Genomic DNA, 21,348 nt, shown 5'->3' with positions numbered 1-21,348 from the left:
GACTATAACAGGAAAATATTTGTGATAGTCACAGGCGACTGATACCCTATGTAATCACATATTTCTCGATAGAGAAGTCGGACAAAGTGGTTGAAAAAATGGATTGCCGAAAGGCAGCAATCCAGACGTATGACTGTGATTCAGAATCGTGGACAGTGCTCTGCGATTTGTGAAGTTTGGATATGATAGGAAGAGGACTTTCTTGATCATTTGTACAGTAATGGGTGATACAGTAACGAACATATTATACGCAACTTTTTATTTGCGCTCACTACAGTGTTGATTTATACAATTAACCCTGCTTTCTCGTTTTTTTCTTTTTTCAGGAGGCCTGCACCTTTCCCAACTCTTTTCTGAAATTATTCAAGATATCTTAAATCCGTCTTCCCAACTACAGGAAAATTAATATTTTCTCACAAAACGCGTTTACTTTGATTGGAATAAAACGTAATCCCAGGTCTGTAATGAAACTTATTTAAAATTTCGGCGCTTTCCAGAAGTGAAAAAGCTCGACACAAAAGATGTTGATTTTACTTACGGTATTCTATGTCTTATTTCACTCAGGTGAGGAAACGTCTTCAGCTTGTTCATTTTTGAGATATTCCCACGTTGGCTCGGTTGTTTTCCTCCTAGTCCCGCACTGCTTTGCAGAGCTACTCATTTCTTGAAGTGAAACACGATGTGCAAGCCGACGGCGTTTCCTCGTGTGAACGAAAATCAGACATAAGAAACCTTAAGTAAAATGAACACGTTTTGTAACAGACTGTTTTCAGATATAGAAAGCAAGCAAAATTGTGAATATTTTCAATGCGGACCACTGATGATATATTATTTCAGTCAGACGAAATACGCCTGGTGACAAAAGAGCACCGTTTCTTGTAGTGGCAAAGACAGATTTAAAATATGTTCAGTAATCATAAAAGAACTACGAACACTATGATCACACAAATAAAAAATTTCTTTTCTTGTACTTCATTTCAAATTTTCTATTGTAGATTTTGTCACAGTTTGGTTCATAGCTAGAATAACGTCTAAAATTTTTTGAGCCATCTGTTTAAACACCCGATTTTTTACATTCTTGTTCGTGTAAGTTCATGTTTCAGTTTTCACAAACAAGGTTTCTCGCCGTACAATCGTAGAAGTGATCATTGGTCCACTCCTTCACTATACTTGTAGCAACTAAAACTTGCTGTCACCTGAAAACTCTTAGACTTCCTTAACGTGGCCCATCGTAGAAACTTGCGCGTGTGTGCCCAGCCGCGAGTTCAGTCTGGAACCGCGCGACCGCTACGGTCGCGGGTTCGAATCCTGCCTCGGGCATGGATGTGTGTGATGTTCTTAGGTTAGTTAGGTTTAAGTAGTTCTAAGTTCTAGGGGACTGATGACCTCAGAAGTTAAGTCCCATAGTGCTCAGAGCCATTTTAGTTTCGCAAGTAGCACTTTTATTTACTATAGTGTACGGTTCTTAGTACTATTGGTCTGTGGCCATAACTTGTTAAGCCATCAAATGAATGTTTGTGGCTACGAAAGGACGGTTGTGTGGCTTGAATCAGATCGTGTTATCACAGTCGCCGGTGTCATAGAAGCAGCAAAAAAATTAATATTAGACGTGAAGTAAGTTGCTGTTTATTGGAAAGTCTGTTAGAGATTAGCTCGTGAATGTCCAACGAAATCTTTTTGAGTGTAAAAGAACTTGAAATGTACCTGCCCACGTTTGGCATGTTGCTGAAAGAGAGCAGCACCGAGCACTTTCGTTTAACAGCAAAGTTTACTACAGTCAGATACCCGCATAAAATATTCCAGTAGTGACAGCACTTGTGAATGAACTGTCTGCTGCAGGTATAACTTTCTGATTTCGTTTTTGTGCCTTCATCTATTCCATATTTTGTGAATAAGATAATATGTTCTCTAGACATTCATTGGGCCTAGCTATGTTTTACTTGCCGCGTTAGCAAAAAGTGTAATACGTAACTCAGAAGTTGTGAAACGGTATAAAGTCCAGTTCTGCCAGAGAACTGAGTTTAGTGCTTCGAAAGTTAATTATATCTGCCTAAATTGTTCAATGTAGGCTTGGTAACAAGTACGCTGCATGCAGAGCTGCATCAGAGTTAAGACAGAAGACGAAAACAACAACTATTGTAACAAACCATAATAAACACAGATCGTTTGTCTAAGTTTTGTAACTTGGCTCTTCGTGTACAGTCTGCTCGACCTAATCACATCCGTCACTATCCACCCCTTATGTGCTGGAGCGTCTTCCCATTCACGTTTCCCGCGTCATATAGCACTTCCTGTCGACCGTGAAATGGTCCCCGCGTGCAATCACTGCCTTACCCCCATGCCACTGTAATCCTTCCAAAGCATTCACTAGCCATCCTCCACTTGCTGTCTCCAGTGCGAGGACTCTAGGCTGTATATCACCGACATGGTGGTTGCATTTCAGGCCACAGTCGACGGTTTGCAAATACAGTTTTCTTACACTGCAGCGAAACATCTAGGCTCGCACCTACTTGTCACTAACCATTTTTTTCTGATTTTGCGATCTATCCATTTTACAGTTGAAGGGGTCGGCGGAAGAAACTGCTAACCCACGGGAGTATAGTTTTGAGTAATTCCACGTAATATGATTGGTTAAATCTGTAAATCATAAATATCAATGGACTTATTTATGAATAAATATTTGTAATGTATGTGGTATTGGCCACTCGCCGGTGTGGCCAAATGTTAAAATGCAACTACTGACCGTGGAATAATCAGAACAACAACACTACACTGTATAGCTGCCATTCACCTAACAGATGTCATTCACAGAACATCCATTAATAATATGTAAACAGGCAAGAGAGACAAATCAGATTATAATGCTGTCTCGCAAAACTGGCTTTAATATTTGAGAGTTCTGTTTAGCTCTGTCTCTGTTATTACATCGTGCGGGGTAGTTCTACGGCCGGCCGAAGTGGCCGTGCGGTTAAAGGCGCTGCAGTCTGGAACCGCAAGACCGCTACGGTCGCAGGTTCGAATCCTGCCTCGGGCATGGATGTTTGTGATGTCCTTAGGTTAGTTAGGTTTAACTAGTTCTAAGTTCTAGGGGACTAATGACCTCAGCAGTTGAGTCCCATAGTGCTCAGAGTCATTTGAACCATTTTTTGGGTAGTTCTACAAAGTTCGAGTGTTTGAGTTTTTCAAATTACTCGGCCTTATTTTAAAATTATATACACAGCGAAATCGGTTTCGATGGAAGATCAGTAGTAAATGAAAGAATGAAAAACGGCAATTAAGCTCTAGATAATTAGTTGCCAAAAACTAAAGCGGAGAAACTAAAGTAATAGTACGAAGCACGAAGATGACGAAAGAAATAATTTTGTTAAATATGGTAAAGTTTTTCCCGCGATGACTATAGAACTTCGCAGCTGTTTGGAAACATAGATATCACAACTCCACTGCGAGGAGACATACTTTCGTCAAGTCCACAAACTTTTTTGTTTTGATTTACTGAAGTCACAGCAGTATACATGTCTTGTGACACATAGTATTTCTCCAGTTAAATAAAGTTGATTTTTATTGTAACATGAAAGTAATCATTCAAAATTAATTTGGAAAGAATGTAATCTTACTATGATTGTGAGTTTACTGTTGAAATGAATTTTTATCATATTCTAAATCCGCATATGTTTCTTGCGATTCCTTCCCAGCACAAAATCACTCAAACTGAGTACGTTATCAATCATTGTTTTGGTATCAGGTTACAAAGAAAGGTCAAATATATTAAACTGATGGCCAAAGAAGTGACATGTTTCAGTGTTCAGCCTAAGATAATATTTTTATTGCAGTACTTGGTTCTTCTATACTGGCTCAAAAATTCCTTTTCATTATAGCTACGTTTTATATACACTCCTGGAAATGGAAAAAAGAACACATTGACACCGGTGTGTCAGACCCACCATACTTGCTCCGGACACTGCGAGAGGGCTGTACAAGCAATGATCACACGCACGGCACAGCGGACACACCAGGAACCGCGGTGTTGGCCGTCGAATGGCGCTAGCTGCGCAGCATTTGTGCACCGCCGCCGTCAGTGTCAGCCAGTTTGCCGTGGCATATGGAGCTCCATCGCAGTCTTTAACACTGGTAGCATGCCGCGACAGCGTGGACGTGAACCGTATGTGCAGTTGACGGACTTTGAGCGAGGGCGTATAGTGGGCATGCGGGAGGCCGGGTGGACGTACCGCCGAATTGCTCAACACGTGGGGCGTGAGGTCTCCACAGTACATCGATGTTGTCGCCAGTGGTCGGCGGAAGGTGCACTTGCCCGTCGACCTGGGACCGGACCGCAGCGACGCACGGATGCACGCCAAGACCGTAGGATCCTACGCAGTGCCGTAGGGGACCGCACCGCCACTTCCCAGCAAATTAGGGACACTGTTGCTCTTGGGGTATCGGCGAGGACCATTCGCAACCGTCTCCATGAAGCTGGGCTACGGTCCCGCACACCGTTAGGCCGTCTTCCACTCACGCCCCAACATCGTGCAGCCCGCCTCCAGTGGTGTCGCGACAGGCGTGAATGGAGGGACGAATGGAGACGTGTCGTCTTCAGCGATGAGAGTCGCTTCTGCCTTGGTGCCAATGATGGCCGTATGCGTGTTTGGCGCCGTGCAGGTGAGCGCCACAATCAGGACTGCATACGACCGAGGCACACAGGGCCAACACCCGGCATCATGGTGTGGGGAGCGATCTCCTACACTGGCCATACACCACTGGTGATCGTCGAGGGGACACTGAATAGTGCACGGTACATCCAAACCGTCATCGAACCCATCGTTCTACCATTCCTAGACCGGCAAGGGAACTTGCTGTTCCAACAGGACAATGCACGTCCGCATGTATCCCGTGCCACCCAACGTGCTCTAGAAGGTGTAAGTCAACTACCCTGGCCAGCAAGATCTCCGGATCTGTCCCCCATTGAGCATGTTTGGGACTGGATGAAGCGTCGTCTCACGCGGTCTGCACGTCCAGCACGAACGCTGGTCCAACTGAGGCGCCAGGTGGAAATGGCATGGCAAGCCGTTCCACAGGACTACATCCAGCATCTCTACGATCGTCTCCATGGGAGAATAGCAGCCTGCATTGCTGATAAAGGTGGATACACACTGTACTAGTGCCGACATTGTGCATGCTCTGTTGCCTGTGTCTATGTGCCTGTGGTTCTGTCAGTGTGATCATGTGATGTATCTGACCCCAGGAATGTGTCAATAAAGTTTCCCCTTCCTGGGACAATGAATTCACGGTGTTCTTATTTCAATTTCCAGGAGTGTATATGTAGGAAACTATTTGAATACTTAATGGATTCATTATTATGCTCTTCACACATGATTTTGTCCCCTGAATTCGGAGCGCATAAATTTCTAATTTGCCCTTTAAATATATTGCATAACTATTTTCTAGGAAATTCATGTTTGGAACTTAATTAAGCAACATTTTTTATCGTTATTTTCCGTAAAGACAAAGAACACGCCTTACAGCTTTATGCGTGAATAGGGTAATAGAGTGTGTGCTGCAATCAAAATATATATCATTGCGTGAAACATCTACATTCCACACTGAATGTAGGCCCGCATCAGCAAAAGATGGGCGGGAAGGACTCTGTCATAGTTTAATCCCAAGCCAAATGAGTGATTGCTGTCATTTCAATTTAAACTGTAATCGTTTTGCATCTATATTGTTGTTGAAGTCGATTAGGGTCACTGTATTAAATACTGATTGTAAAGAACAGCATCTGGGCCTAATTTAGTGATTGCAATTACAGTTACTTGCGTTTTATTTGCTGCACAGAAATTTAAAGAAGCAACTGAGACTAATATAGCGCAACACTACTTGAATCATTTAGCCTTGTGTTGCAGTCAGCCTGCGAGGCTACAAAATTGTAATGGGTAAATAATATGTAGTACACTGTTTCAAGTACTGTTGAATGTAGAACAGCGGTATCCGACCGGAATGGAAAATTCTTGATTACGTTAAGCACTCACTCTTTCTGTTTTCGTTTTATTTTAACATAGTGCTTCTCCGTAAGCGAGTGATCAGCTTGTCTGATTGCCAGCTGTTGGATCAGGGTTTAGTTCCAGATCCTGCCAGATATTTTTCCTTGGTGGGAAGATTGGATCAGGATGCATGTAGCCTCGTAATGGCAAGTAAGGAGCTACTTGATTGAGAAGTATACGTGCTCAGAGATGACTTTTTTTTTAAAACAGTCCATCACGGTCGGAATGCGGAGATTGTAATGTAATACCAATTTGTTTGATGTATGCTTCCATACACGAGACTCACTTGTGATAAGTAATAGTTACCGTTTCCTGTGCTCTGTCGAAGTGTGACGCATGTAAAATTAGTGAGTTTTTTCATGCCCTGTACTGATGACTTATTTTATGTGGAGACCACAAAGTATTGTTGAGAAACCTGCGTCTTTCACTTCGCAACCTGTGCGTGCTACATCCTCACTGCTACTCAGTCGCAAAACGTAAAAAAATGTATCACCGTATGTACCCGTTTTTGTCAATAGCTACGAAGATGGATACTCAGACATGTGTGGTATTGCCACCCACGGCGCGGACGTCGGTTCCGTCCGACCGTTTAAGCCAGGCGGAAGCAACGCTTGAGGCCGCACCACTTAACTGACTTAATGCTCTGGGACACAATGGCGTCTCGGCGCTAACGTGTCATTACTGCTGAATCGGTGTCAGGAAAATCGTTCGACCGATTACCGCTTAGTGTCACTTGCGATCCTTATTGTCCTCATAAATATACAGATCGTAACTGTCGCAGGAAGGGGCGCAGAGACACGTCGAACCGGTCACCTGAATTCTGACTTCCCCTCAAGGCCCTCTACCTGTATTCTTCCCGATGTTCGTTTGTGTCTCTAAGCAGTGCACAATGATGATAAAGACACGACGCCTTTGTCGTCATTGTTGACTGCATGGAATTTTATTACGAAGCAACTCTTATTCCATAAAATTTCGGGAAAACTGCCGGATCTCTGTAACTTGCTGCAACGATATTTCGGCCCAAAATATCCCGATCATCTTCAGGTGTAAATTGGCGAAAGTACACTAACTTCTTCTATTTGAAGCTCCAGCAGCGCATGCGTGTTCTACATAAAAGTTTCTGCAGAGGTAATACTAGAACACATGCGATTTTATTGCAAGTCGATAAGCTGCTCCGAGTGCCATAGGCGAATCCTTCATCTCCTGCATGACTGCATCTGCTCGACTATTCCGCAATTCACACCTAAGTACCTGACACAGGGTCAATAAAACCACTACCTTACTATTTCTCTACTTTTCCACTCTCGAACAGCACCGTGTCAAAAAGATCAATCAGATCTTTCTGTGCGAGCTCTGATTTCTCTTATTTTATTACGATGATCATTTCTCCCTATGTAGGTGGGTGGCAACAGAATATTTTCGCATTCAGAGGAGAAAGTCGGTGATTAAAACTTTGTGAAAAAATCTCGCTGCAACGAGAAACGAATTGATTTAACGACTGCACACTTCCCCCCCCCCCCCCCCTCCACTAATTCACATATCATATATGTGACACTCTTTCCCTATTCCGCGATAGTAAAAAACGAGCTGCCCTTCTTTGAACTTTTTCGATGTCCCGCGTCAGTCCAATCTGGCAAGGATCCCACACTGCGCAGCAGTACTCTAAGTGTCTGGTAGACGATGGACAAGCGCAATGTAGGCAGTCTCTGTAATGGCTTTTAGCTTTTCGATATCAGATCGATCACAGCTTTTCATTGAATTGACAGAAAACCGCAGGTTACGTCCAGAATGATTCCTAATGACAGTACTGCATGCGATAACAGAATTAGAAACCACCATATCTATCGCTTTATCGAAATTCATAGTTCCATCGATTTTTGTAAATGTTGCATCTCAAGTTTCCGTGTATTTACTGTCTGTACAAGATTGAAAATTTTATTCTACAGTTGTAGAGTTGACGGTCTGGAGTTGTTTGCACTCAGTTCGTTGGCTACCTTTCTAAGAAATCAGTTTAGTTGGTTTCTTAATGTGTTTCGTAAGTAGTAAAAAGAACACGTTGAAAATGAAAGGAAGATTGGGTTTTAACGTCCCGTCGATGACGGGGTCGTTATAGATGTAGCACAAGCTCGTATTGGGAAAGGTTAGAGAAGGGAATCTACCATGTCCTATTCAAGATAACCATCCTGGTATGCGCCATAAGAGATTTACGGAAACCACGGAAAACGTAAATGTTGATGACCGGTCGGACATTTGAACTACTGTCGCTTCTGAATACCAGTACAATGTATTGACAACTGCAGCATATCGACGTAATTCAGTTGTTGAAATTTTTAGTATTACTAATCCGATTACTTGGAAGTACCTAGTTTAATATGCCTGTGATGTCAGAAAATGGAGATGAGGTAATGTGTCACTGTGTCTATGAGACAGTTCTGTGTACCTTTATGAATTCAGTTTCCACCTAGGTCGTTTGATCCTATTTAACTGTGGCGTCCTCCGTTCTTTTCTGGCGCCGCTGGGCATTGTGTTGAAGTGGTTGAATACTGGTCTTGTGTTCGAAAGATCTATTTAAAATATAGGACTGGTCATCCTAATTTAGGTATTGCTTCACTAAATACACCTAGGTACTGAGAGTTCCTACCAGAATAAAACGCTGAGCCAGGCCTGTGCCTATATTAGTAAGTGGGTAAGTTTGTGTCCCTTTGCGGCCAAAAGTTTCTGTTTACCTGGAAGTTTCAAATTGCAGAATGAAAGACTGGTTCTGGAAGCAATCAGGTTGTGTTTTGTTAATTTCGTAAATAAGATCACGGCTGCTGTTTTGTGCTTCTGAGCTTGTGGATCCGTCCCTGATAACCAGGAAGTCGACGAGTTGTTCAATCTTAACGTCATCTTCGTCTCAATTGACGAGAAACAGACTGTAGAATCTGTAACATTACCGGTGTTGTTGGATGCCATATCCAAAGTTATTTCTACATAGCATGCTGCTGCTATCATTTCTTAATACACGGTGCATCGATGACACTGACTGACTTGTTCTCCAACGACCGACGTAGGAACAATAGGGCAGTCTATTTTGTTTCACGTACCTGTCAACACTTTCCACTGAAGCTGCAGCGTTGCACGCTTTCTTGTCACTGACCATGTGGCGTCTATGTCCTGGTTCTGTGACCTGTTGTGACTTTCAAACTATGTTCGAGAATGACTTTGGTTTAATAAGTGAGTGTTATACAATTCAGCCTTGCTTCTAGTGCGGAAAGTAGTTCAATATTGACGAACAAGCACAAGGTACACGGAATTTTTACATCACCAAAATGACAAACAATATTCTTCGCCTGACTTTTTCAGTTAATACTTTCACTACTAGGGGAGGCCCCAATTCAACTACGACACGTCCTCCCTGCGATACGTAAGGAGACAGGTGCTACACTAACTTGTCGCGAACCCACGTGGGTGATAGGTTTCACAATACGATGCCGACATATTATTACTAAATTATATTTCTTAAGAATTTGTGTGTCTCTGTGGCGCCTTTTTAAGACTTTCCATGAGTTTTGCGTTTCTGGACTGTGGACCTTTTTAAATATTATTATATTTATGTCCTTAGCTGTTCGGAGGTTGAGGCTGCTGCGTACGTTACGATCAGCGCTTGCTTCTCTCAACGTACTTTCCGATCTGTTACTCCAGCCACCGCTGCCTACCACTGCGTTGGTAGCTTATCATATGCCTGACTTAAATAACTCTCTTACCTGCGCTGAAAATGACATGACTCGGTGCAATAACTTTTAATGAAAATGAACGGGAAGGATCCTGTCATTTGTTTCTGATGGAAACGTCACAATCTCAGCGTAGTCAGTTTCAATGGCCGGAAATTCCACTCTCACAATTACAGACTGCTGCACAGTTCGGTAAAAAAATTTACTGTTATGTGTGACGCCGCTGTGCCAACAGCTTAGACTGCAGAAACGCAGACGATAAATAAGCTGACGCGACCGGCGTATTTTTTATGAAAGCGTCGTAATGAACGAAACCCCCGGAGTCCGTTTTCAGAGAGAGATAACGCAAAAATGAGTACGTGACCGCAAGCATTCTGAAAGCAAAGCCTTCAGTTCCCAGTTTATTCAGAAACAGCCTCTGTAAATAACTTTTTTCCCCGGAGTCCAACTCATCTTCTGTAGCAAGGAAGCGTATAATTACTTCGAAATCCAACGCTTTTAGATTTATTCCGCTGTTGCACAATGCGTGGCAGAGTTATTATCTTTTGCTTTCTTTTTACTTCGCTTCACACAGATAAAGCTAATTTATCTCAGAATTCTGCTTTTTGTTGCGCAGTTTCTTGCGCTTCGTCTGTTGTTCATTCTCTTTTCACAGTTAAAGCCAATTTATCACAGAGTTCTGGCTTTTGTTATTCTGTTCCTTCCGCTCAGCCCTTTGTTCTTCACTTGCGAATGAAAATAAATTGTGATATTGGAGCTATCACACTGGGCGACTATAAAACGAACTAGACAAAATGAAGAAGTTCCTCAAATTATGTCTAACGACATGCGTGATTCGATACACAGGCATATCAGGCGAAACATGTCGATTTTTTGCAGTAGTGAGGTGGGAAGATGCAGCAAGTTACCATAGAACGTGCATTTACATGAACGCACGGAGTTGTATGGTGTACATAGCAAGAGATGGTCTCTCCAATCCTGCCCACCGCCACCAGGTCCCTCTCCCTCATATAACATAGTTGTCTGATTTGGTGTGTGGAATCGACCCTCCTCCATAACTGCTAACGCATGCTTCTTTGGTGACACTCAACTCAGACGTGGAACGAATTTTCATCGTCAATATGTGGCAAGGAAGAGGAGATGTAGTGGCATGATGTTCGTAATAACCAGACCTCCCAACAGTGTCGTGAATTAAATTCCAAACATCTCCGCAGTGTTGCATGGAGAGAGCGTGCATGTAATACTGTTTAGATTATTTGTCCGTCCGCGGTAAGCTCGGCAGTACTGTTCGAGAGGGATAAAGGTGGCATTTGGTCTCGTCCTTTCCTTTCATCAATAACAGCTGAAACACAACACTCTACAATCTCCAATCACGATCCTCCACACAATTCGGGCACGTGCTCGACATTTCGTGACAAATCCGAGGAAGGCGATGGATAGCTTATAGGACCCGACAGTGTCGTATTCCAACATCTGACTCCAAACATTTCTTGAGTATGAGAGTGCTATGAGTCTGGTAGATAAGCTTAAGCATGAAGGCAGTATAGCCAATCGCCACCACGACCTTCGAGGCCATATTCAAAAACAAATTTGTTTGAATGCATGATGTCTGTTCCTTCGGACATGTGCATATAATTGATTCGCCCCGATAGGCAATGAATCCCTAACCTCCAGAAGGAATCTAAAATTAGCAAGCGTGGACGACATGGACGTCGACTGCGGATAGATGGCCGTAGGTGGGAATGTAGGTTGGTGGGCGAGCGTGCCGAGATAGTCCATGTATCTGCGATGAACACTGTGTACGCATCCAGCGGTGGTTAACGCAACCGCCTAGTAAACAGAAGATCCTGGATTCGAGTCCCGGTCCTGCGTCGCCGCCGAATTCACATAAAGTCCCGATGCAGCTGGTACCATCATTTTCTTCCCTTCCCTTCCTCCCCGCCCCCCCCCCCCCCCCACACCCCTGCACCTTACATAAACACAAATTTGTTATGAAGTATGCGGTGCCTAGCCCGCCCGGCTAGCCGTGCGCTCTAACGCACTGCTTCCCGATCGGGAAGGCGTGCCGGTCCCCGGCAAAAATCCGCCCGGCGGATTAGTGTCGAGGTCCGGTGTGCCGACCAGCCCGTGGATGGTTTTTAAGGTCGTTTTCCATCTGCCTCGGGCTGGTTCCCCTTATTCCACCTCACTTACACTATGTCGGCGTTTGCAACGAAAACACTGTCTCCACGTACGCTTACGCCATAATTACTCTATCATGCAAACATTGGGGTTACAGTCGTCTGGAATGAGACGTTCCCGGGGTAGTCCACTGGGGGCCGAACCTCACAGTAACCCTGGGTTCGGTGTGGGGCGGCGGTGAGCTGGAATGAGACGTTCCCGGGGTAGTCCACTGGGGGCCGAACCTCACAGTAACCCTGGGTTCGGTGTGGGGCGGCGGTGAGCTTTGTGGACTGCTGTTGCCTGTTGTGGGGTTGTGAACCACTGAGGACTACAGCGGGGACGAAGCCTCTCCGTCGTTTCTAGGTCCCCAATTCAATACATACATACATGCTGCGCCTTTAACGAGCTATGACATCGTTACAGTTATTGTCGATTGGTAGAGCTTTTGTAAAAGGCGTATGTAATAAAGAGGCTAACTGAAGAATGCAAAAGCTACAACCTGAATTTGGTTATTTATCTTCAGCGTAATATCGATTGCTCACTATGCACTTTTTCTCGATTTTGTATAGCCGTAAACAATCTGCAAGAATTTATTTTCAGATCGATGGAAGCATTGATGCCACACAATCTTCGATGCCTGGCGATATGTGATATAGTTTACTGTAACTTCGACTTTTGCCTATTCTACTCGAACTGCTAGCTTCACGTCTAACCCTTTCTGTAGCTGTTTAACAGAGAGGTGGGTTTCGCACACGCGTATCAGTTGAATTTGCAATAGTTTGCATCTACCTAGACTTCGTGTATTGAATTTTCTCGGTGCTCGTGTCGTGTTAGTTCTCTGTAAACATACGATCTTCCGACAGTAACTGCCATCCTTTTCGGCAGCTCAGCAACCGATCTAGAAGACGTTACGGAATCACACAGATATGACTGATGTAGTACCCACTGCGACCAGAGATTACATTGCCGCCAACGGTGAAACGTCATTCGCAGCGTTTTTGTTCACAATGTCTAAACCGGGACATAGTCCACTGAAATCTCTCGGTACCAGTACCTGCTTCCACACTCTGTTAAGTGTGTAGATCTTACCTGTATTAAAGTTGTTTATATAGATCGTAATTTCCACAGACTCTCTGATGACTAAGTCCAAGTACTTGGAAGCGTCGCCTAGAATACATCTCTGCTCAACAATATCTTTGTGTATTCCAGTACACTTTCTGCTTCTAGATTTTTCACTGTGTTCAACACAAGCTGCCATTGACATGCCGGTTTTTTTATCAAAATATTTATACACATCTTGTAATATGGAAGGATGTTTTGGGAGTATTTCTGTACAAAAAGATCTTTAATTCGACATTTTGCACATAAACATTAGTGCACCAACCAAAGTGTTCTTGCAGTCTCTGTTTAATCTAACGTAACGCGTATACGAACTTGCAGCATGAGGCAGATGAAAAATAGGTTCATAACTTGCTTTGTAATTGAAATAAATGCTTGTAGCTCTGTCGTAAGTTGCATTAAGAAGTATCTTTTTTAATATTTCTGATGGTGCCTATTTCGGACTGTATGTCCATTCTCAAACCATCTCTACCGTAAGTGTGACAATACACGTGATAGCCTATGTGTAAAAAACTGTTCCCACAATGATGTCCGTTCTATGTGGCGTATTTACTGTTGTTAAATCGGCCATAGTGCCGCTTTGATTATCACTGCAGGGAGCGTTTTTGTAGATAGGCTATCGCCTGTATTGTCATATTTACGATACGGATGGTTTGAGGAAAGACACAGGTGTCCGAAACTAATCACCATAAAAAGAAAAACAAGCTTGTAAACGCAACTTATGACGGAGCTAAAACCATTTATTTCAACTAATGTAATGTAACTTATTGCACCCTGCCTTTTACCATATTGATGAAATACACGAATAAATGTAGAGTGACACGTGGGAAGATACAGGTTATTTAATTAATAATTGGCGCTGTTCATGAGTACTGTTGTTCGTCACGAACACCTTGACTGAATTTTTATCCAAAGAATTCGGAGTGTCTGCCATGGACACATTACCACGCCCATGAGGTGTAAACGACTGTCGTGCCGTTACTTACGACTGCCATCTCGTGGCTTAAGTACGCTCCCTGTATATCACCCCAACTCCCCATGTGACAGCGGTAATAGCTTCGGCTTCCCGCTACCTTCCGGGATAAACGACTCGCTGCTCGTATTTCTGTCAATGGCCAACTGCTTTACATGGATTTATGGAGGTCTTATCTTTGGAAGCTTTGCGTTATACATTTTACCACCCTTTGGTGGATGACAGCACCTTCTTTAGCTTCTATGGCGCCTCAACGACAGTACGGCAAGAAATGGTCCAGAAAAGGAAAGGAGAACTGCTTGGAAGCAGAGTTCATGTGGGTCATAAGCTCTGGGTGTTCATGTTTAGGGATTTTTGCTCATCTGATAGTTTCAGGTGAGTACAGGCAACATTCGGTTTTAAACCGATTTTTTGTGTGACTGTATCCCATAACATATATAATTAACGTCTTAAATATTTTACATCAGAGTGGTTACACATCTGAAACGTCGTAGTACACACAATAAAAGTGAAATGGAAATGAAAAACACCCATTTCAAGAAACTTAATACTTTCAAGAAGTTTAGACGGCAATGGACTCTATTGGAACGAGATATTATTTTTTACCTTCAAACAAATCCTTGACGAATTATGATGTCGTACGGGTTCATTAGATTTGTATGCCTGAAAACTGAAGCCGCGTGGTCTAAGGCCCCTTGCCACGGCTAGCGTGGCTCCGCCCCCCCCCCCCCCCCTCCTCAAAGGTTCGAGTCCTCCCTCGGGCATGGGTGTGTGTGTTGTCCTTAGCGTAAGTTAGATTAAGTAGTGTTGGATTAAGTTGTGTGTAAGCCTAGGGACCGATGGCCTCAGCAGTTTGGTCCCGTAGGAAAGTACCACAAATTTCCAAAAATTTCTGAAAATTGAATTCGGCTACAGACGTTGCAAAGTAGCCACTTTTATAAGGGGAATCAAAAAGTTTCCGTTCGAAGGACGTACAGTCCAGAATCGGTAAGGTATACCAACCAGGCAAAATCGCTGTGGGCACTGATTTAATTATCCTACCGACGCACCAGGTAGAAGATATCTGTTTGGCAGAACACCGTGGCCTGATGCGCTAAGACGTCAGTAACTGCCTGCTGCACATTCTCGTCCGACAGGTATCGTTGACCCTTCAAGGTCTTTTTTTTTGGGACCGTATGCGTGATAACAGCATGGGGAGAGATCAGAACTATCGGGCGGGTGTTAGAGTGCCTCCCACTTGAGTTAGCGTAGCTTTGTGCGTTACGTCATTTGTGGTATGGCGACGTCCGTTGTCAAGAAACAGCAGCACTCCTTGTCGCAGCTTTCACTATACATGATCGGTTTCTGACGGGAATGCTGTCCCTTACTTATTATTCGTTCTCCGATTGACGTCTGGCGGAGTTTGTTCTTCGGCAACCAAGAGAAGAGTAGCAGCACATTGGTCCTGGTTGGACGCATTTGGTAATAACATGCCAGAATTTGCGTTTCTTCATTTACCTCGCCCACATCGGAAAGATGCACTAATCCCTTGCCTGCATGTCAGTGCTTATATACCCGTATAGGAGTTGCGGTATGTGCTGCAGCAATACCATCACACGGAAACTTTTTCGTGGAGTGTTATACAGGGTAATTCCGTAATTGTGTTACAGACTTTCAGGTATGGTCGAGAGGGATAATAGTACCAATTTTAGGTAAGGGACGCTGGTCTGGAAACGGCCGAGTCGAAAGTTAAAAGCGAAAATCGTCCTGATACTTCTGTCTACCTCTTCTACTGAAAGCTCTTCGCTTTCCATGTTTTGGGAGGAGACAGTATTGACTAAAACAAGGGAAAGTTATCCAGTACACATGGACACTAAAACACATACCTTAAAAGATGCGAGTCAATGAGATGTGTCTCACAGTAGCAAAGATGAATAAGTACTCATGGCTCTTAAGGTATTCACTTTACTGGAAATTCTTTCTTGTTTTGGTCCACAACACCCCTTCCCAAAATATGGAAAACAAAGAGGTTGCAGTAGAAGAGATTCACTGTCAGAGGTATCAGAATGATCTTCGCTTATACCTTTCGACTTGGTCGTGTATAGACCAGCGTCCCTTACCACAAACTGATACATTTGCCCTTCTTCATCTTCCCTAAAAGTTTGTAACGTCATCACGGTATCACAATGTATAATTTAAGTCTTATGATTTCTCCTTTATCGAGAACAGATCGTAGGTAAAACTGAGCTATTAAAAAAAGGTCTCTAATTTACTGGTCTTCGTATATGGTTATTCTATAGTTATCCGTGAAGAAAATTCTTTTATATTTACCATCTGCATTTTATAAATGTATAGCGTACGAAGTGGTCAACTCACTAATGACGGTATTCATCAACTGAAAGAGGCTGATTTAACATCAAATGGCCTTAAATTAAAATAGTGGCTGGAAGAAAATTTGTTCATTTAATGCAGTGATCCACGACATGCGAAAAGAGGTCGAAAGTACCTTTATTTGAGTATCTGTGGCTGTAATTGAAAGTCTTGAACAAGGGAAAATGTCAGTAAAACGCAAATCACACAAGACTTCCCGCCAACACCCCAGAAAACGTAAGGAATCAGCTGGAGAAAAACTATGGTTACCCACACACAGTTTACCGTAAGCATGAACCAGTATGATTACTTCAGTATTCTAAGTGACGAAGTGTTGACCTTTCCCCTGTACTTTCACTAACAGTAAAATTTTTGAAATTCTTGAAAGCATAGTCAGCGATCTTAAAATTTGTTAAAATTAAAATTTGAAGCAGTCTTGATAGCAATTTTTTTATTGGAATGAGTGATCGGTTTCGACTCTTTCATAGAGTCATCTTCAGACTCCAGAGCGGTGGATGGACCCTGCCGGACGAGTTCCGTCGACCCTCGACGCTCGTGTAACTCAATTCCATCCACCGCTCTGGAGTCTGAAGATGACTCTGAGAGTCGAAACCGGCCACACACTCCAATAAAAAAACTGCGATCAAGACTGTTTTTAATTTTAATTTCATGAAGAGTACTCTGTGGACACCCCGCCTCGCAAGATGAGGACAGCCGTGTTCACAGGGCTGCTCGCGTTCGTCCCTGGCTTTACGGACACTCACATACCCTTCGCGCCTTGGCTAGCCCGCTAAATAATTCGGAATAAATCCCACAGAAAATGTCTGAGACGGTGGGGGGAGGGGGGGGGGGGATTGGCGTATCTCTGAACACCCTCGCAGTTTTCTAGTTCTGTGGTATCTTATCATCAATGAGTGGTTTCAGCTGAATATACAGCGCAACAACAACAAAAAATGGTTCAAATGGCTCTGAGCACTATGGGACTCAACTTCTGAGGTCATTAGTCCCCCAGAACTTAGAACTAGTTAAATCTAACCAACCTAAGGACATCACACACATCCATGCCCGAGGCAGGATTCGAACCTGCGACCGTAGCGGTCTTTCCAGACTGCAGCGCTTAGAACCGCACGGCCACTGCGCCTTTATTTTCTCGTTCCCCCGCCCCGTGTGGAAGAGGGGGGGGGGGGGGGCAGGGCTGTCAGCAGATACAAGTCGCCGCTGTTCTGCCATATGAGAGTAAAAAATTTGACACATCCATTAAAATTGGCCACGGCAGTTGGAAAAATGAATGATTGACATAATAAAAGGACACAAATTCAGTTGCGTAACTGAAAATGTAAAAGACGGATTTAATGATTAATTAAAATATTGAATAGATGAAATGGCAAATGGCTAGAAGGATGTATGACACTGTATTAGTGTGATGTTCCTTGGAGGTAGCTAAAGTTTGGTCCAATGTGCTTACTTATCTCAGTACCTAAGGTAGCAGTTGAGCCCACTGTCTGCTGATTACAGACGCGCGGCAACAAGCAGTCGTGTGACGCAGCGGGGTCTTGGGGTCAACGGTAGGCGCCACGGAACTTGTAGCGGCGGCTACGCAGAGTCGAGCGCGTGCGCCTGCAAACGCGTCTCGCATTGTCGTGTGGGCGCCGCCGACTGTTTAGAAGCCAGCCACCCATCCATCCACGCGGGGAGGCGGCGCATGCCGTCACGTTCCCAGAAGATGCGGCCCTCCTTTATGTCGACGCTAGGTGTGTCTCGAGAATGCCGTCGCGCCACCTCGCCACGGCTCATAAATGCAGTGTTCCAGAGATTAACGCTCCCTGCGGGTTGGTTCCCACTCGTCGCCGCTGGGTGCTCCATACGCGACTCCTCACAAAAGACAATTACTTTGACCTCATCTTTCTTCCGGGAACAGTGCTCCGTGGCGCATAGAAAATTAGGATTTAAGCTGTTGGCCATGCATGCGCTGTTCCAGAGAATCCTGCAGTATGCAGTGAATGATTCAAAACGTGCCACAACACGCTACGAGTAATCTTCGCTCGTATAGATGACAAGGAGAAAATTTCTCGGCCTGCAACAGAAATGCCCGTCGTAGCAAAGGAAATTTTCTTATAAGCGCATTGTGTCTGCCTCTGTAACGGAGTGCTCAGCCTAGATAGGACCCGGGTTCAATTCCCGGTACTTGCTGGGAGGACTAGATTGGGATTGACTGAGCGTCATGATGCCAGAAGTAGCAGACTCCAAGGTCTGCAAAGCCGACAACGGTCGGGAGAATGGTATGCCTGCCCCCACGCTTTCTTTTTTTTTCTCCCATCGGTCTTCTGACTGGTTTGATGCCACGAATTCCTCTAGTGTGCCAGTCTTTTCACCTCAGAGTAGTAGTTACATCCAATGCCCTTAATTATTTCGTGTATTTATTCCAGTCTGTCGTCCTCTACAGTTTTTACCCTCTACCTTGTAGTACCATGGAAGTTAATCCCTGATGTCTCCATACTCGAACCTGGATTTCCAGCTTACCGCGAGTATGGTTTCGATCAATTTTCAATTGTTGCTACATATTCATTACATTGCGTTCACAGTATATCTGAACGGTTTCGGGTGACACCATTTCACATCCTTGAATCTTCATGCAATTTCATCTCCATCGATCCATTCAGATCAATTCTGTGCACCTAATTAATTCACATTTTTCCTTCTTGGTAGGATAAGTCACTGTCCTCATCGACTCCGTTCCCCCAGTTGCCAGGCGCACATCGAAAAGGAGGGGGAGCGCCAAATGCCTGTAGTAAGCACTGAGCAAATTTTGTGATTATATTACAACATTTCATGTATTTCATTACTAGCTGAGTGCCCGGCGTTGCCCATGTATGTATTTATTCCAGTTCTCTTAGTCCTTCTCTTCCTTCCCCTTCTCGCTGTCCGTCTCTTCCGCCCCATGCTCTTTTCATCTTTCTCCTTCACTTCTCTGTTCACCTTCTCGACCTCCTACCTTTGTTGATCTGCTACTGCACCCTCTAAGTCCATTACCTCCTCCCCTCTCCTCTCTGTTTGTCCATCTCTTCCTTCCCCCTCTCTGTCTGTTCATCTCTTCCTCTGCCCGCTCACTCTCCACGTCATCATCCCAAACCAATAGGGATTTGCAGTAACATGTGTACCAGTTTCTGTTGAGATCGATTCAGGGGTTTATGGGGAGCTTTTTATGTGCGACTTTGCCTTTGTACGCACGTGAGACATATATTTCACACAAATCTATACACATATTTCACCTGTGTCTATAGCGAACTTCTGCCTGTAGTTTCGTTTTCATGGAGCTCAATATGTATCACGTCGAATCACCTGAACTTTGTGTCGTACAATTATATAATTTTGTTGATAGTTTCAGCGGCATATGTGAATGCTGTATGCAAAATATGTCGAGAATGCAGTTAGTAGCAAAGAGCTAATAAATTAAAACGTCAAGCCTGATGCGGCAGTTTCACTGCATGAGCATTGAAAGTGTAGTGAGCGATAAACTTCTTTCTTTTCATCATCTTCTCAGCGAGAAAAAATTTCGCAGCGGTTTGAAATTACGTGTAAAGTTTCTTGCAAGCCATTATGTGTTCTCATTTTCAAATAAAGGATGAATAAAGTCTGGGTATTCGTGCGCCGTGAACTACTCTTTTCTTTTTCACCGCCACGCCCACGACTTTGATAGGTAGGTGGTTCTTTCCTTCACAGTGATTCTTTCCAGACGGTAAGTGATATGTGTACCATGTTTGTTTGAAATGGGTCCAGTGGTTTAGTAGGAGATGTGGAACATGCCTACATACATTTTTATTGTACATGCTTTGCCCATGGTGTAACGCGCAGGGCATAAGTGCAGGTATTTATATTGTTGACTGAGGACAGTGTACTGAACAACATTATTTCATTATTTACTTCATTTGCAGACTAGTTATTGTAAACGTTAGGATTAGTATGTTTTTAGGTTGACTAGTACCTCCAAGTAAGAACCGCGCAACTGCTACGGTCGCAGGTTCGAATCCTGCCTCGGGCATGGATGTGTGTGATGTCCTTAGGTTAGTTAGGTTTAAGTAGTTCTAAGTTCTAGGGGACTGATGACCACAGATGTTAAGTCCCATAGTGCTCAGAGCCATTTGAACCATACCTCCAAGTAGACGTGACAAGAGCAAGCCTTATTTTCCGGCAGTGCAGCAAGTCAGTTGCTGAAGTGTGGACGCGTGCACTCAAAACAGTTAGTCTATACTGACATGTGTAGTCTGCTTAGTGATGCAGTTACGACTGTGCAGAAAACATCAGGTGATGTGTTTGTGATTTGCGGGAGGGCTGTTTGACTCAGAGAAAAAACAACCAAGACACTGATGTGCGTCCATATTAAGGTGCCACATATAAAAATAACTGCATTATACACATTACACCTTGTACGTATGGATTATTACTATTAAAATTCAGGGCAGCTTTGCAGCTGGGAATCTGTGGCGCTTTAAATGTGCGAATCATGGCAAATTATATTTGGATTTGAGGGGGGAGAGAAAATAGACACTGTTATTAGAGGTGTATAGACATACGAGGATAGAGATTATGGTGCATTTTACATTAAGTGTGAGAAAAGCTTGTGGAACAGGGATGCCATATTTGTTGAAGCAGCGAATACTAAAACGAGTTGCTCAGCAATGTTCGGGTCGTTTTAAAGAGAAAGACGCGGTTCCACCACTTCACGTCAGGAACGAAAAGGAAGGCCCTATCGTGTGCTTGTTAGGTGTACCAAACCGCCGTCGTTTACTAACATCTAATTGCAATGGAAACTGCGCCTTCTGTTGCAGGTGGAGTACCGGCCGTGCGTCGTCCCCGGCAGCTGCTGGGACCTCATCCGCGAGTTCCTGCAGGGCTTCCTGGGCTCCTCAGTGCAGGCCACTCCGCCACCCTACCTGCAGGTCAGTTGCCGCGGTAACCCGCTACTCAGCAGTCCAAATTAGAGATGCAGCTGCATCAC

At 44.0% G+C, this 21,348-nt stretch overlaps 1 protein-coding gene across 1 annotated transcript in view; it reads left to right on the top strand.

Annotated features, from left to right (window-relative positions):
* LOC124615325 (mediator of RNA polymerase II transcription subunit 20) overlaps positions 1–21,348 on the top strand; it is a 587,946-nt gene that overhangs the window by 548,628 nt on the left and 17,970 nt on the right. The window contains exon 4 of the mRNA XM_047143125.1: positions 21,179–21,289. Within this exon, the coding sequence (XP_046999081.1) occupies positions 21,179–21,289 (111 nt within the window). The remainder of the gene's footprint in view (positions 1–21,178; positions 21,290–21,348) is intronic.

Source organism: Schistocerca americana, chromosome 5 (assembly GCF_021461395.2).
Source record: "Schistocerca americana isolate TAMUIC-IGC-003095 chromosome 5, iqSchAmer2.1, whole genome shotgun sequence".
Lineage (NCBI taxonomy): Eukaryota > Metazoa > Arthropoda > Insecta > Orthoptera > Acrididae > Schistocerca > Schistocerca americana.
This window is presented reverse-complemented; position numbering and strand designations above follow the sequence as displayed.